Source organism: Cyphomyrmex costatus, unplaced genomic scaffold (assembly GCF_001594065.2).
Source record: "Cyphomyrmex costatus isolate MS0001 unplaced genomic scaffold, Ccosl1.0 scaffold741, whole genome shotgun sequence".
Lineage (NCBI taxonomy): Eukaryota > Metazoa > Arthropoda > Insecta > Hymenoptera > Formicidae > Cyphomyrmex > Cyphomyrmex costatus.
Genome location: NW_017280313.1, coordinates 111966 through 128452, shown reverse-complemented (window position 1 = coordinate 128452; position 16487 = coordinate 111966). Strand labels below are relative to the sequence as shown.

Below are 16487 nucleotides of genomic sequence, written 5' to 3'. Positions count from 1 at the left end.
CATATAGTTTATATGGTATTGTATACACGTAGATGGAGATTATTATTATTATAATTGTGAAAATTGATTCGTGGTCGATATAACTTTTAAACATATGGAACCTATTTTTTGCTTGTTTTGTAGAATCGACTGGCGCATTAAATATTTCTCGTTTTTGCCAAATTTTGAATAAACATTTATTTTATTTTAAACATAAGAAATTTAAATTAGTTAAATAAAAAAAAATAAAATTAGATTCTAGGATATTATCTTTCGTCGATGTCAAAACTGCAGGTCGAAATTTTTTGTTCGCGCGTTGTATCGATCGACCCTAGTCGAGGTCGCCAAATGGCGCTTGACGCGACATCTAACGGCGACACTATGCAAATCGCCTGGTCGGCGAATAAATGAGAAAATTCCGTATATCTGATGCAAGTTTCGGTCGACAGGTGCAATACGTCGCGTGTCGCACGATCGAGTTGCTCGTGCTGGTCATTCGATCCTGGCGTTAAAGTACCGAAGTGTAATCTCGTCGATTGCGCCACATTACATGATTCCGCGAGACAGTGGAGAACCCAAATATTAGTAGGTATCTCGATTATTAATCTTTAATTGTTAATGCAAATCGAATGCTTCCTTTTTATACAAACACATATTTTACTACTGTAAAAGGATCCCCGATCTTGAGTTCCGGCTCAGGATCGCCGTACGGTCGGCAATCTCACGCCTACGTCGCGATGCGCGATGCCATATTTGGAACGACTGAAAGCCTTGAAAAGAGAGAAGTCGCAATTTGCGATAACGTATTTAAAGACAGTAGGCTCTTGTATCGGAGTGTACTATATAAGTTTTTGAAAATAACGTGCAAAGGAAAGAGAAGAGAAAGCGAGAACACGAGGGTAATCGAACGTAACGAATATTTGCCGTGACGGGTAAATTTCGGTTAGAATTTGGCGGTCTTTGCGAAGCGCGCGCGATGCCGACCAATCGCGGAGCGGGGCGCATGCGCGCTTAGGCGGCGCGCGTCCGCGCCGTCGCGCCGTTGCGGCGGGTTTGTGGGTCGGACTTTAGCATCGGACGTTGCGGCAGCGACAAACGAATCCGATTGGATATCGTGGCCCACGAAGGCCACATCCGGCCAGCGGGGCTGCAGTATTGGTCGATCGCGCGCGACGGCATCATGGTGATATGGTGGTGAACGAAGTTGGTCGAATCTTCTATATATATTATTGATAAATAGCTCGCGTCGCGTTGAAGAGCATTGCCGAGTACGACTTTCCGTAGAGCGTCCTCGAGGATTACAGCCCGATTGTGTCGTCCGATCGCGCGTGCTTTCAACACGACAATCGCCTCGCCATCGTGCGCGAGGCGTTTCACGATATCGTGCGTGCGTGCGTGCGTGCGTGTTTCGGGTGTGCTTCTTTTGCGCGTGGAAGAAAGGAAGAAGCAGTGCTAGTCCCCGCGCTGCGGATGGCCGCGGTGCAGCACATACGACGTACCGTGACGACAGTTACGTGAGAAGAAGAAGAGAGCGAGTGAGAGAGAGAGAGAGAGAGATACCGACGTGGGGAACGCAAGAGAGAGAGAGAGAGAGAGAGAAGAGAACGCGCGCGCGTCGCCTCGCAAACGGAGATCGGCGGTGGACGAGAGCAGCCGAGCGCGAACGACGGGATTATCGTGTGCGTTTCTGGGTGTGACGAACGTGCAGTCCGAGATCGGTGCTTGTATACCGGCGACACCGTGCACGAGGTGGTGTTGCGCGCGAGAGTGGCCCGCCAGGGCCGAAGCCCAGGCAGCGTTTCCTCGCTAAAGCCTGCGGCGCTATCCCACGAGAGCATGCTGAGCCCAGCCACGAAGAGGTGAGAGAGAGAGAGAGCGAGCGAGTGTGCGCGCGCGCGCGAGGATAGCGTAAGAAAGAAAGAGAGATGGTATGTGTGTGCGTGTGTGAGTTGAACGAGAGGAGGGGGAGAAAGAGAGAGAGAGAGTTGTAACCCGTGAATCCGAGGGAAGCGACTACTACCTTCGAGGCCTGTTTTTTGCTCCGCCATTGTACGTTGCAAGACGACCGATCGTCTCGGTGGCGGCATCACGAACGAAGGAAGCCGCTCGTTTTTACACAAACGACGCGCGGGCGGGCGTGTTCTCGTATACGCGGCTAGGCGTCTTCGAAACGACGAGGAGGTGGAAAATCGCGGTCACCCCGCCTGCGTGTTCGCGGGTGTGTTGTTCTGTTCCTCTCGACACGGAATAAAACGTGCTCTCGATACTCTCTCGCCGTCGACGACGCGTGAACCGACGCGGGAGCGCGCTGCGTGGTTATACGACGGGGAGTAGGTGGAGGTAATAGTGGCCGATTCCGGATAGCGTCCTTTCGCGTGCGAAAGAGAGTATCTCGTGGCGCTGCTACGAGATTAAATGCTCCTCGACAGAAATTCCTTCTCGTCAGATGGAGCCGGTCTCTCTCGTGACTGCCGTTTGTCATTGCGACCGAAGCGTAAGCCGGCTCCCGACCACCGCGTGTTTCGAGCGGAACGTCTTGCGGCACGTTTGAAAAAATGTGCGGCACGACGTGACACGTTATGCAATAGACGACGACGACGACGACGACTCCTCTCGTTCTCGCCGTCCATTCTTTTTCATTAATTCGCCGCGAGGGTATCACGTGGTAATGCGTCAGACCGTGTGCCGCTGCTTTAATTTACCTGAGTGCGCGCGTGATGATGAAATTACAACACGTTGCGCCAGAAGGCGCGTGTCGCCCCGTGAGCGAAGGAAGAGATTCGCAACCCTCGGACTCCCTTCCCCTCTGGTGCCTCCTCCCTTTCCTTCGCCCGTCTTTCTGCCGGCGCTCTCGGTCGAAGTCTTCCTCTCTCTCTCTCTCTCTCTCTCTCTCTCCCCCCTCCCCTCTTTCCCAACGAATCCTTTTTCCTATCGGGATTTCATCCGCTCTCGATTCCCGTGGTTGCCATCTTTCTTTCTCTTTTTTCCTCTCACCGGAGTTCGTGTTCGTTTGCCTTTGTCTCGCACTTGGCCGCAGCCGTGACAATACGCCCGATTACTCCCGTCGTGGTGAAATATCGGGCTACTTCCGGTGCGATTGCACGCGTCCAAGTTCGTGCTCGTTTCATCTTGTTTCATTCCGTTCGCGAGAAACCTTCCCCCAGAGGAGGGAAGCGCCATTCGTTTTTTAAAAAGCTCGAGTTTAACAACATTCGCTTTGCGTGATCGGAAGAGGACGCCTGCGCCAAAGCTCCACGTTGATAGCGAAACACTTTGATAAGAGGGAGCGGCAGGGGGAAAATAAGGAGAGAGAGAGAGAAAATTGATTGATAAGCGACACGATCGTAGATCAGCTGGCTCTATCAACTCGGAGCGTGTGTTTCTCGAAACAATTAATGAGACGAGAAAAAAAGAAAACTACTTGTATGTATATTAATCGTAAACGTATCGTCAGGATTTACGCTATCTCATCGTATCGATTGAGATTTGTTGTTTCTCCTCTATTATCAGCAGCGGGAGATCGTGTGAGTCATTTGTATGTATCGGAGGACGCCTCGATGGGTGTCTCCGTGTCGTCTACTATCAATTGTTCTTCACGCCCCGTATCGCTCCCCGTATTTGTCGATTTCGTTTTATTTCTCGACCAGAGTCGCCTAAGCTTCATATACCCGCAAGATTCATGACGATCCGGTTATGTTTATTGCGCAATATTATCCACGCTAAAATACCGCAAACATTGTAACTATAGCAACGTCGTCAGACGCACTGTGCAGGTTCGAATTTTATTGCGTACAATCGAAATCTCATCTTCGGCAGAGTCGAATGAGAGGAGAAGGTAAATTGCGATCGATGATCGATCGATTTTCGTTTCACGATTTCTTTCGAGAGGTCTGTTTTTTATAGCTAAACTAGTAAACGTTTTTATGCTCAAGATGAATCAGGTATATGCTTGAAAAATGAGAAGAAAAATTGTTTATTTCACTACATTAATTAAATTAATGTTTTTTGTAATAAACGATATACGTAAGATATTTGAATTAAATTTATACATTTTCCAGTGAAAGAAATTAAGTTAAATTAATTTGTCTCCGTTTATATCAATTAACTTTAATTAATATCAATTCAATTTGCTTCTTCTTCATCTGTTTTTAATTCTTACAACTAAAAAGAGATCGGTTGAATGAAAATTAAAATTAAACTTTATTGATAGAAATGAACAATTAATGTAGTCAAATGATTTTTGTAGCAAAAATGAGAAGTCAAGTTTGAGTGTAGCGAAATAAAAGACACGTCTATTATTTTTAAACACCGTTCGCACACCCAGCGAAAGACGTTAGAGAGTATCAAGTGTCTCGCACAGATATAAAAATTGTACAGTTTTTCAGTCTGCGTGTAAGTTAATAAAAATCTGATAAGATAAAACCATCTGAAAATTAAATGTCGTAACGCGTTGTTAAGCGTGACTCATCTGTTGAACAGCTTGGGAATCTATTCCAATTGCACTTAACGTACCGTTCAACTCTCGAGATTCGCACTATCTTTGCAGACTCGAAAAGCGGCGGCACGTAGAGATTTTTCAAATTGAAAAGAAACATATTTTGAAACGGAATGAGCGGATTTGCGCGCTAAACGAAAGTCTCGTCCGCGTTCAAGACGCATCATTCGCGCCGATGGACTCGACCATCACTCGTAAGATGCTTCCCTGGAATTAAGCTAATGATCGTGGTTTGCAGCTTTCGCTGCAGAAGCGAGCGCGCGCGTCTTTCACGAGCGTAGCGTAGGGCGTCTGGCGGCTCATGGTTACCTACTTTTCTTTTCTCTCTTTTCCAGGATGCGGAAGAAGAGTGGTACACGGCACAGGACAGTTTCTATCTCGACGCGCTCGGAAATATTTTAATAGCGCCACGTCGTCAACTCGGAGAGAGAGAGAGACTGCTGCGCGAATTATTGCACGCGGGCGCAAAGTCCGACTTTGTCGCCCTGAAACTGAATTGCAACGACTATACAAGAGAAAATAACGTTGTCGTTAGCATTGTCATCATCGTTGCTGAGAGACGTTTTCGTTTACGTTGTAAAAGGATACTTTGGGAAGACGTTTAAGAAGACGTCAAGTATGCTCCTCAAACGTGGAAACGAAGTGAGTTGGATTGCGTTCTCTATAATTTCGCCCTGCTTCCTTCGAAACGAAATCTATTGCGAGTGTGTGCGCACGTTCGTCTCGCGGCACTGCTCCAACGGCAGTTATCTATGTAGCTTAAAAAATGTTATGTAATTTTGCGTAACGCATAGATAACCCCGTTCGCGAACGTGCGATTAAAGGGCTTGGCACAATTAAGCTTTTTAAGAATTCTTCCATATCGAACGATAGGATAAAACTTGTTTGTAAAAAGTTGAAAGTAATAGTATTATTCTTTCATATTCTGAGCAATTTATTTTTCAAATTCTCATGCATATAACTCTTGTTGTTTCAATTGTTTACTTTTTAAAATTTCTGCAATAAAACTCGTGACGAGGTATGATGCAATATTTCGATTTTTGCAGGAAATCGTTGTCATCTTGTGATAAACCATGGAAATTCATGATCGATAACATGGGAGAAACAGTGGAAACAACGTAATTACGTGGCCGCGGATGATGGCAGGCCAATGATAAACAGTTAATTGAAATAAAGAGGAAACAGTTAGGACAAAGAGTCAAGTCGAACACACACACACATACATAGTCAACACAGGGCGACGGACGGGGCGCGTAAGGGAGGCGCAGGACAGAGCCGTAGTAATGGATGAATGGGAGTGAGCGCGGCGCACGGGAAGTGCAGGAGCGGCGGACGCGCACTTTGTGGCACGTCGTGGGAGCCTCTGGATGTGGAGGCCGCGGCACTGGCAGCGTCAGTGGCAGTGATGGCCCCTGCTCTGACGGAAGGTGGTCCTCAAAAGCCTGAAAACTTGCTCCCTACCCTACCAGCCGCCAGCGGCTTTCTGTCCCCTGAGCAGGCCACGCAGGTGTGCCAAAACCGTGAGATTCTGTCCAAGTTTGTGGTGCCGGCGAACGTGCAACCGTCGAAGATCGACGAGCAGTGCTTGCATGGTATCTCGAAGGACCTCATACGCGATGTCATTAACTCCAAGTACGCAAACAACCTCGACTCGCTATCCGCGTTTACGAACGCGTCCGACCTGATCGGATCGAGGAACGGTGCGGCGTGTTGTTTGCAACAGCAGGCGGTGGCGCCGGCGGCGGCGGCGGCGGAGGCGGCGGAGGAGGAGGAGGAGGAGGAGGAGGAGGAAGAAGAAGAAGAAGAAGAAGAAGAAGAAGAAGAAGAAGAAGAAGAAGAAGAAGAGGAGGAGGACTTTGAGCGGCCGGTCACGCTGCCGGACGCCGGGAGGAAGGAGATTATCGACATTATAATGAACGACCCATCTATGGGTGATCAAACGAACAACATGGGTTTCTTGAAATCGAGCGTGGACTTGCCCCTGGTGGCTAATGAGACCGAAACGGAAGACAATAAGAATCTGGACGTCGATCAGATCATGGCCTTCGGCACCGATATCACGGCCGAGCAGTGCAACATGGGGAATGTCGCTGATATCGGGCACAACGTCGAGGAAATTTTACAGGTCATCAATTCGATTGAGGGTGCGGGGAGTACCGAGAACATTTCTACGGACGGTGGTGAGCCAGTTCAAGGCGCTGTCGACAGCGTGGAAATGTTTGCTATGCCCGAGGAGGAGGGATTCGCCTCCTTCGAACGGGATTTACTTAACGACGTCGACGTAATGAGTCTTTGTAACGATAATATGAATATCGCAGTGGACACGGTGGACCAGCAAAAGTCCAACAATTTGAGATCGCAACAGGACATTGTGGCACAGAAACAATTCGAGAATGAGAGGAGATGCGCATTTTTAATGAGAAGACTGAGGAAACTTCAGATGAGAATAATCGGCAGACACGTGGCGGAAGAGAATACTGGCGTTCTCGAATTGGCCCATCACGGAGTAAAAAAATACCTTCTACAAGAATTGGTTCATATTGGTTCGAAATCCAATGTAAGAAACTTTCCCGAGATTGGCGGTAGTTTACATTCGTTTCTGCAGAAAATTGAGAAAATGTGTGTTGCTCAGAGTAATAGTGTGAATCGTCAAAGAGTGTGTCGGTACTTTGGTGGAGGGTCACGTGATAACGTGGGTGGTGGTACATCTGGCAGTAACGGTAATCGTCAGCCAGTGTTTGGTACTCCTCAGGTTAAACTAAATGGTGAAGAAGTGGAAAATATGGCTGGATCTTTGTCCACGCAATTGCATATTTTGGAATCTAATTTAGATTCGGACTGTACAGCATCCAGCAGTGGTGGAGAAAGTTGCGATGAAATGCAGACATTTAACAATACACAACAGCAACGTCTGTCCATGTAAGTTACGTTTAACAAAAGATTTAATATTAATATTAATTTTACATTAAGCACAAATGCATTTACACATTCTGCTTTTATCAATTTTGTGCAATTTATTAATATTTATTTTGTACTTTTTTAAGAAATATATTATACTTCAAAATTATGGAGCTTTATGGAGAGAAAGAATATATAAAAAGAAATTTGTTATTTATGATATTTAACTCAAATAGATAAAAAGTACTTAAAATATTTCTATATATTGTTACTTTGAAAAATTGCACTTTTTATTGTATATATCACATGATATTATGAACAATTATAGATTATTGTAAATAATTGAATTCTATCTAATTATCAGAGTAATTCACAGTAAAGTTTTGTTATGTATAGGTAATTTAATCTACAATATTTGATTTATTGTATTGTGTGATATTGTTGATTCAATATTACAACATTTATTTCATATTACATAATTTAATGTAATATTATTGTTTTAATTATTTAATGTTTATTCAATTTTTATCATTAAATCGTAGTAGAATAACTTTATTGTTTTAAATGGTCTAAATGATTTTTACATAGGCTTCTTAAAGCTTTCTAATTTTCATATGAGTTATGTCTTGATATAAAAACAAGCGATAATTTCCTTAGTTTAGTCTTTAAAAAAATTTCGAAATTTTTTTATTTATACATATATGTGTGATATGTTTATCATTGCAAGAAAACGGACCGAAATCTGTTTTTTGGCTCGGTTCTGGATTCTTTATATTGTTTGTTTATTTATGAAATATTTTATTTCGAAAATGCGTTCTAATATTTTGACGTCTGGCATTCCGATTTAACGCGTGTTTTGTCTGTATCATATTATATTCGAGTAAAGTAATTTTGTAAAACAAGATGGGGTAAGACGAAAATAATTTATTGTGAAATTTGTCGAGTCCACAACGCTTCTTAAGGTCACGACATTTTGTCTAGTTTTTACGATAATAGGCTACACACTGGTTTGTTGTTACACACAACGTATGATGTTTAATTTTACAAATCAGTAGGCCAATCGTATTGTTACATTATTTGCACAGATCGAAAAGAGCAGCATGGAGATATGCACAGGATCGTGCAGGTGTAGCATCACGGTGGATCTGGCTACAGGCACAGATATCAGATTTAGAATACAAAATTAGACAGCATAACGATCTGCAACGGCAGGTTAGGGCCGCGAAAGGCCTGGTCGTTCTTGAAAATGCAGAAACCGTTAATGGATACAGTGGCGCTCTACCAGGTTCCACTGGACGATGCAATTCGTCCGAGGGCGAATTACCAGCTAGTAGGACGCGTCCATTTGTATGGAATTTTTATAGAAAGCGAAAGCTTTTACAAGTCGACAGGCTACACGAAGTTTCAAAGCGTGCAGCTAAGGCGTCAACAGTGAGATGCAATTGTGATCATGTATTGCCTGCATGTGCTTTATGTACAGGAAGGCTAGATCCAATGCAGCCACAAGAACCAATTGAACAGCTTTCTGTACAGGAACGTGTAGCACTTGTTGATTCCAATTTTCATCCGGTGTTGTCATTCTCTGATGGTATGTTTATTTGCAAATGTAAAAAAATTCCATTGTTCTTGTTTCATTCAATACCTATATTTTTGTTTTATAGTTGATAAGGATAAACGGTAATATGTGTATACAATCTAGAGCAGATCTGTTCAATTTTAGCTCCGGAACCAAAGGCAAAGCCATCGGTGTAAAAAAAAGTCAATATGAACAAGATTTCTGACGTTTGTCAACACTTTACAGTCTCCGAAATCTTGTGTTTTGGCTTCGGAGTTAAATTTAGACAGGCCTGATCTAGAGGCTTGTTTTTTTCTATACTCCAAGATTAAATTTGCTGCATAGTTCATCTTTAGTCTGTTTTCTTTTTATATTGGCGGGAAAAAGATAAAAAATGGACTATACGAAGAAGTTCAATCCTGGAGTATAGAGAAAAAACCAAAACCTAGTTTGTGCATTGTACACATTTGCAATTTGTTAAGAGTCTCTTTCACCAATTTTCGGTTAAGCTAACTGACGGTTAACTCGTAGTAGCTAACAGTTGTCTTAAAAGAGAAAGAGAGAGAGAGAGAGAGAGAGAGAGAGAGGAGAAAATGCGATGCATTGAACTGTCCATTGGCACTACTACGAGTTAACAGTCAGTTAGATTATAAGAAGATTGATTGAAAACAGGGCCTTACGATAATATTCAGAAATATTTCAGTATATCTGATTTCTGATAAGTTGAAATCATTATTCTTTATTTCTTCTGTTTGTATCTTTAGTCTTCCTTGTAGTTTTTTAAGTTTTTTTTTTTAAATAAATTTTAAATAGCGCAAAATTGTTGAATAATAACGAGAAAACTCTCTAATTGTATCTATCATATCTTTTGTTCATTGTAGAAATTGTACATGGAACACATTTAGAAGCTATTATGAAATCAGTGGAATGGCAACAGAAAATGTTGAGAGGCAATTTGCGAGTTACCCGAGTGAAAGATAAAGACAGCAACGAACGAAGAAATAAGAAACTTCCTAATAGAACGAAGTATACCGCGCGATTAAAGAAATCATCCTCGACTATTCTTACAGCACGTACGTATTACGAGGATGTCATTTTGTACAATCTATCGTTCTTACTTATTAAAAGAGTGAGTCACTCCCGTTGCTTTTTCTCTGGTGTGAAATAACGTATACCTCTTGTAACAGGGATTAAGAGAAAAATGTTGAAAAATGAAAAGAGAAATAGACTCAGTCACGAGAGAAGCGTGCCTGGATTGAATAAGAAAAAAGTATCAAAGTTGCCGACTGAGGATGACGACGACGTTAGCGCGCTTTCAAGTTCCAGCAAACACTCATCCCCAGTGCCTTCTCCATTGCAACACGTTACTGCCTCGACGGAGAAAAACGTTGTTAAAGAGAAAAGTTCCAATTCACATGGGTAAGCGTTGTTTGATGCATCGTTTATGCATCGATTGCTCTTCCATTAACGAGATCACTATATCGATCCCGCACGCGAAGTTTTCCATAATGCTAGTATCTACTTGAGAATATAAAATGGAGGACGATTACGTTTCATATTCATGAAATCACCAGTCGCTATCGCTCTTGTCAATTCAACACAGTACTAAAATATCGTTTTATGAACTGCCTATGACTCATTTGTGATATATATATATATATTTTTCAGGCGTTTGCGACAAAACTCGTACGACATCGACAATATAGTCATCCCTTATAGTGTCGCTGCTTCAACTAGACCTGAAAAGTTACAATATAAGGAGATATTAACACCAAAGTAAGAGATATATATATATATATATATATGTATTTATTTATAATTCACGGTTATTTCAATTTATAAACTAATTTAATTTAATTTAACATTATTATTGTATCATTAAAGCATTTTTTAAATATCATTAAAGATGGAGATTGTGTGATGAACCCACGAAAATGGATGTGAGGAATGGTGTGATGCACAGGCCTGATCAGGATAGTGACGTAAGTAGATAATAAGGTAATCGCTTATATGCGATAAAAAGCAACGCGGTAAAAAAAAAGATAAAATAACGTATTATTTCCTCTTTTGTAACTGTTAATTCAATGATCGTATGACTGACAGTTCGAAGACATGTCGGACGAAACGATCGCCCTGAGGCATGAGCGTAGCGAACGTGAAGAATACAAACGTTTCATGACATACCTCAACACGCCAAACCAAACGCGTATTCGTCACAATCGTCGCATCGATAGCAGAGCAGACAGCGGTGCGAACACGCCAGGTATGTTACCCCGCGTTTGTCATGAATTTTTATCTTGCCGTTACTACAAGCTGTTGATTATTTTAATTATACTAGCCTTTTTCTTCAAGATATTTTTTTAAATAGTTGTCTTCTCGCAGCACAACTATCTAACAATAAATCGATAAAATTGCATCTTTATGGGAGAAAAAAAAAATTCTCTTTTAGATCCTATGTCGCCGCACGCGAGCAGTGACTTTGGTGGAGACGTGACGTCTCCAATCACATCTCCACCTGCCACTCCGTCTCAGGTGCAGGACACAGAATCATCGGGTTTAGATTCGCACCGATCGTCTGCTTTACAAAATTCATTGCGACGTCGTACTATGCCCTCTTTAAGACTTGGGAAAGATGATACCGCGACCGCATTTACCGAAGATGATAACGAGGTAAGTACACGCGGTAATGATATCTCGTATCGTTTAAATAAATATCACGTGATATCATAATATTCTTAAAATTTTCGTACAGATATTGCCGTATGAACCAAGAGTATTCCCATTATCTGAAGAAGCTTATGACAAGATGTTGGAAGTGATGCCGGACGGACATTGGCAAGCTCCGTCAACATCTTTATGCTCCCGCGATGAAGACAAGGGCGATGATGTACGTACATTGTATTTGTACTAATATCTCTTGCATCGAGTATCTAAGTGAGAAAATTTAATTATATAAAATGTATGTGAGTGCTAGTGTACTTACTGACTATTAATATACACTTTGAGCCAACTTTCATGGCTCCTCTCGAGGCTATTTCCGGTAAGCAGTACCACTTGACGCTTCATATTTCTATAACGTGATTAATTTTATTTTTCATCTCACATACACATAGACACATGCAATTAGCAAATGTTTAATGATGAAAAAATATCGCGTTTTATGTATATAAATTAACGCGACCATTACTTTCTATACGTTATAGAATCTTTTACACAACTCTAGTTTGCTCCTTGGTTTTTGCAGCTGCCATATAAGAGCTTGCAACCTTAAATAGAATTTTTTCGCAAAGCGACCAGTTTAGCTAATAAGTATTTATCGATGACGACGGTTGTATTTAACTATTCGTATTTCTACGTTTCTAGGAAGCTGAAATGGATTCTCCCGAATCGGATTCAACCGAATCGGCTTGTTGTGATATAGACGGTGAGGATCCCAATGATCCCGAATGGACGGTAGCTGACGATAGAGACACTGAAAAGGAGAGAATACGTCCGACAGCTAAAAGATAGGATATAAAACTTAATCAGTACAGTATGTCTACGTCGTTACTCTGTGTATATATATACACACACACACACACACATACACAAGCGCGCGCGCGCGCATACAGATATAGATATATATATATGCAGAAGCTACCTGTCAATTGTTATATATACCTATCGGTCATGTAACATTGCACCTTAAGTTAATTATGGAACCTGTAAAGTGTATTATAAATATAAATTTTATAACTTCATTCTCTCTGCTTAAATTAATGGAAAAACCTTAATTAATTATTATTACTTTTTTTAAGTATTGTTATTTTGGCCAAAGCATTAGAACTTTAGCGTTATATTATGTTTAGGATATGCATTATTAATTTTCCTGCTCTGTTATACAAATAGTAAGTACCTAGTATTAATTCTCTGAAAGAAGTGGAATCTCATGACAAATTTTGTATAAAACTATATTTATGTTTGCGATCGGAGCTCTTCACTTTAAACAAAAGTGCCAATTGAATTGTTCTGTAGCACTATGTACCTTCCAATATATACATGCTTTTTCTATTTTGTGAGAGAGAATATATCGCAGTCTGTGTGACATACTCTACAAGAAATGTTAATATGCATATTACAAATGCTTAATGTACGTTATAATTTTACTTTTTATTATATCAAACCTTGTATTTAAATCCTTGTACATTGTCCGTAACGTAATTTTTGCACCTAATTTCGCAAACGTAATTTTATGTAACAGTCAAAATCAGTTTCTTTAAGCATGGATTTTTTTTTAGAATTAAGATAATCCTGTTTTAATTTTCACATATATGACCAGGTTGTGTCTTAAGATATTACTATTACATTATACACACAGGTAAGGATAACGTCATAAAAATAAAATGATAAAAGAGAAATTGTAAATTCATGTATCATAGAAGATATTCTTGACATAGCGTGTGAAATTCGATGTAGACTACTAATACTAAAAATGTGTTATCAGCTAAATTCTGATGCTCTGTATTTTGACTGTTATGTTCTTATCATTGGTATAATTTGTGAAGTATACATTCACTTGTTAATTTAAGCGTTCATATAAATAAAGTCTTGTGTCACTGTGATTTCGCAATTTTCTAATAGTCTGTGATACTACATGTATTTTCTTTCGTATTAAAAGTTTTATAACCAGGCAAAATGTCTACGAATTCTTAAAAGTCGCATGCGTTTCAATTTTGTACATCACTTTTACGAGATGCAAATAAAAATAGGTGACAACAGAAATTGTTCTTTCTTTTACAACATGCAAATTTTTCATGCAAGTATTTGTTTATGTATGTATCAGGAGACGCGGTAGTGTCTCCGGCCATGTTCAAAAACTGTTTATCTATCTTCAGCATTATAACAATACGATTAACAGCATAAAACAAATTTTGACAGTTTAACCCAATTTTGCATCTTTTCAAGTTTCACTTTAAGAATCCTTTTTCTTGCATACGCATAAGACAACCGAAGAATATCTACTATTAAATATAGAATTATTGAAATAAACAATTGTGTTGTTTTTATTTCCAAATTTTTTTTATAACAAAAATATGGTATACAAATATACAAAAATATAGAACGGCAGTGATATAATCTGTCGATAAAAAAGTCGTTAGATTATCTATTTTTATCTAATTATATTAGTCGTGAATTTATTCAAATATATGCATTTATTCAGTTCCAAAAGAAATAGATTCAGTATCCAAAGTTTCTATATCTAATATAACTGCAATTTGTGTAGAAGAAAACTTTGGAATAGATATTAGCCTAATCACCTGATTTTCTTCACCTACAAGTGTTAAATGGATTTTAAATAATATTGCAAATATATGAGGAAATATTAATTTTTTTATGTAACATTTATCTCTTACCTGTCCACAATTTCGTTTCAAATTTATCCGTGTTACCTACAAAGTATATATCCGGACAATAGTTTATGATAAATGGATCTTTTACAGAGTAAGGATATACTGGTAATGTGTCTGGTGCAGTCGGGCACATGTGCTTCCAAAGCAGCGTTTTTTCCAACCAATCTAAAGGAGAGATATCTGTCTCACCGGTTGCTCTCATGATATCTTCAATAGGTTGTCCGCTGCTGCCCATTATTATACGTTTAGCGATTTTGCCGGTCCATGGATTAGTCGCACCTTTAAAGCTTTGAAATCTAAAAGATACCGTATTGTTTCTATCAGAACTGTATTTATACTTGAATTTAGAACGGAAAGTCTAATAAATCCATAAAAATTTATAAATAATGAATTATTCATGTATATCGATTTCGAATCATTGTAATGCTACCAGTCTTTTTGTAAAGAAATTAGCAAAAGCAACTTTGAAAATCATATATTTCTTTGTTATGCAAAAATAGAGACAAAAAGTTTTCAAGTGACTCTAAAGAATCGCAATCGATACACACATATATTTGTATAATACCTAGACGTTTGTGGTAGTATGCATGGATGAAGAGGTCTCTGTGGCAACATTGCGTTAGTGGGGTCGTGCTGACCTGGCATTACAATAATGCAACAACATTTTGCTATTTCATAGAGAAATGAATCTGCGAGTGTCGTTGCCCTAGCAACTTCTTTCGTTATAGCGGCGTCCTGTGCCTTTCCTTCGGCGTGTCCCATTAAAGTATTCGTCTTGGTAACAGTTTTGACCGAGTTACCTACGTAGGATCCAGTAATACTAAAGTGTGAAAATGAACACAATTATTTTAAAGACATTTTAAATTTCCGATGTACCAGCAATAATAACTCGAACAATATCAGTGGCATCTTCTTGTGCCGCTGCTTCTCCTGCCATCCCACATATCCATTCAGTTAAAAGACTCAACGATAATTTCATTGAAGTATTTGCCAAGTCGAGTCCAGATAAGAATACCAGTTTTCCTTTGGACTTTGGCTGTGCAAGTGAACTTCTAGGCACGCAACCAGGAAAACACCATTCTTTGATCTGAATAAAATATCATATATATGTGTATGTGTGTATAATTTTAATTTCAATCCATTTATATACCTCGAAACTGCCATTCTTGTCCTTGTGGCCTAAAATGGCACATACAACGCCTGTAACATAATTCTTTAAATGTGCATCTTCAATCACTAATTTGATGCGCAGCATCTCATCTTCCAAGAAAAGTTGATCCTTATCTGAGCAATAGTTTAATTTTGGTTCAGACAATGTGAGTTGATGATCTTCGCTTAATTCATGTAATATCGATGGCTTGCACTTTTGGTGTTTATAGAGTGTACCAATTATCACGCATTCTTTTCCTTCAAAATCCTCCAATTCTGCTAACTTTATTATCCGAACATCCCCTGGAAAAAAAAAAAAAAGATAAGATTTTTAACTTGATTTTATAATAAAAATCACAAAGTATTTGTGTATAAAAATCTTAATTTTTAATAAAGTAGAATTTTGTTAAAACTAACACTGTATAAAGCTCACCCCATTTTGCAACAACTCGTGGTATCAATGCCTCTCTCAACTCTGCCAATCTCACTGCATATATGCTACAAAATTGCTTGGAGAAGTCGATCGATTTACTATCAAAATCACTCGACAAGTCTTCATACTGTACGTCCTGTCTTTTAAATTCCTGTGGTTTTCCATTTTCCAGTCTTGAAGGTAGATTTCCAATAGATTCTTCAGTTTTGTGTACCATTATTAACAAATATATTCTATATACAATAAACATACATTATTATTAATAAGATCTTATACACAATAAAAAGAACATTCTCAATTATCTTAAATCTAACATTGTGCACTACTTTGACTCAACACAATAGTGTGCTCGAATGTATGTATTTACATTATTGTGCATTTGTGTGACATATTAAAATTGTAAACAAATTCAATAAGTACTAAAAGGTATATTTGATCTTCCAATTGCATTTAATTATTCTTCAACAATTCCCACACAACATAGAGACCTCCAAGATATTCCTCGAAAAGCTGTATTGTGTTTTCTTTTTAAAACACATTCACAACTGATATCCGAAGAAATGAAAATTTATATGTAGATCGTTTGCA

At 39.6% G+C, this 16487-nt stretch overlaps 2 protein-coding genes across 3 annotated transcripts; one reads left to right on the top strand and one right to left on the bottom strand.

Annotated features, from left to right (window-relative positions):
- Positions 1 to 1148: 1148 nt before the first annotated feature.
- nsl1 (non-specific lethal 1) lies at positions 1149 to 12627 on the top strand. Of its 2 annotated transcripts, none has more exons than XM_018548624.1 (12): positions 1149 to 1838; positions 4810 to 5116; positions 5521 to 7393; positions 8458 to 8960; positions 9809 to 10000; positions 10115 to 10346; positions 10596 to 10703; positions 10834 to 10909; positions 11031 to 11190; positions 11377 to 11597; positions 11680 to 11814; positions 12291 to 12627. In XM_018548624.1, the coding sequence occupies exons 3-12, from the start codon at positions 5766 to 5768 to the stop codon at positions 12435 to 12437; spliced, it is 3402 nt and encodes a 1133-aa protein (XP_018404126.1). In that variant the 5' UTR covers positions 1149 to 1838; positions 4810 to 5116; positions 5521 to 5765; the 3' UTR covers positions 12438 to 12627. The 2 variants fall into 2 exon arrangements, with proteins under 2 accessions (XP_018404126.1, XP_018404127.1); XM_018548625.1 differs by lacking the exon at positions 1149 to 1838 and adding an exon at positions 2273 to 2319.
- A 1473-nt stretch (positions 12628 to 14100) lies between these two features.
- On the bottom strand, positions 14101 to 16116 carry LOC108780799 (DNA polymerase delta small subunit). Its single transcript, XM_018548614.1, has 6 exons — positions 15900 to 16116; positions 15468 to 15769; positions 15194 to 15404; positions 14883 to 15117; positions 14321 to 14613; positions 14101 to 14238 (listed from the first exon to the last, which is right to left on the bottom strand). The coding sequence occupies exons 1-6, from the start codon at positions 16114 to 16116 to the stop codon at positions 14120 to 14122; spliced, it is 1377 nt and encodes a 458-aa protein (XP_018404116.1). The 3' UTR covers positions 14101 to 14119.
- Between the last annotated feature and the right edge of the window lie 371 nt (positions 16117 to 16487).

What these genes read in the sequence shown, in the direction of transcription:
- LOC108780799 (XM_018548614.1), bottom strand. Translation starts at nt 16,116, where the DNA reads ATGGTACACAAAACTGAAGAATCTATTGGAAATCTACCTTCAAGACTG. An exon ending in ATACTACCACAAACGTCTAG is followed by an intron (nt 14,614 to 14,882) that starts GTATTATACAAA and finishes GGTATCTTTTAG; the next exon opens with ATTTCAAAGCTTTAAAGGTG. An exon ending in TGAAACGAAATTGTGGACAG is followed by an intron (nt 14,239 to 14,320) that starts GTAAGAGATAAA and finishes TAACACTTGTAG; the next exon opens with GTGAAGAAAATCAGGTGATT.
- nsl1 (XM_018548624.1), top strand. Translation starts at nt 5,766, where the DNA reads ATGGGAGTGAGCGCGGCGCACGGGAAGTGCAGGAGCGGCGGACGCGCA. An exon ending in AAAAGTTCCAATTCACATGG is followed by an intron (nt 10,347 to 10,595) that starts GTAAGCGTTGTT and finishes TATATTTTTCAG; the next exon opens with GCGTTTGCGACAAAACTCGT. An exon ending in AAGGAGATATTAACACCAAA is followed by an intron (nt 10,704 to 10,833) that starts GTAAGAGATATA and finishes ATATCATTAAAG; the next exon opens with ATGGAGATTGTGTGATGAAC.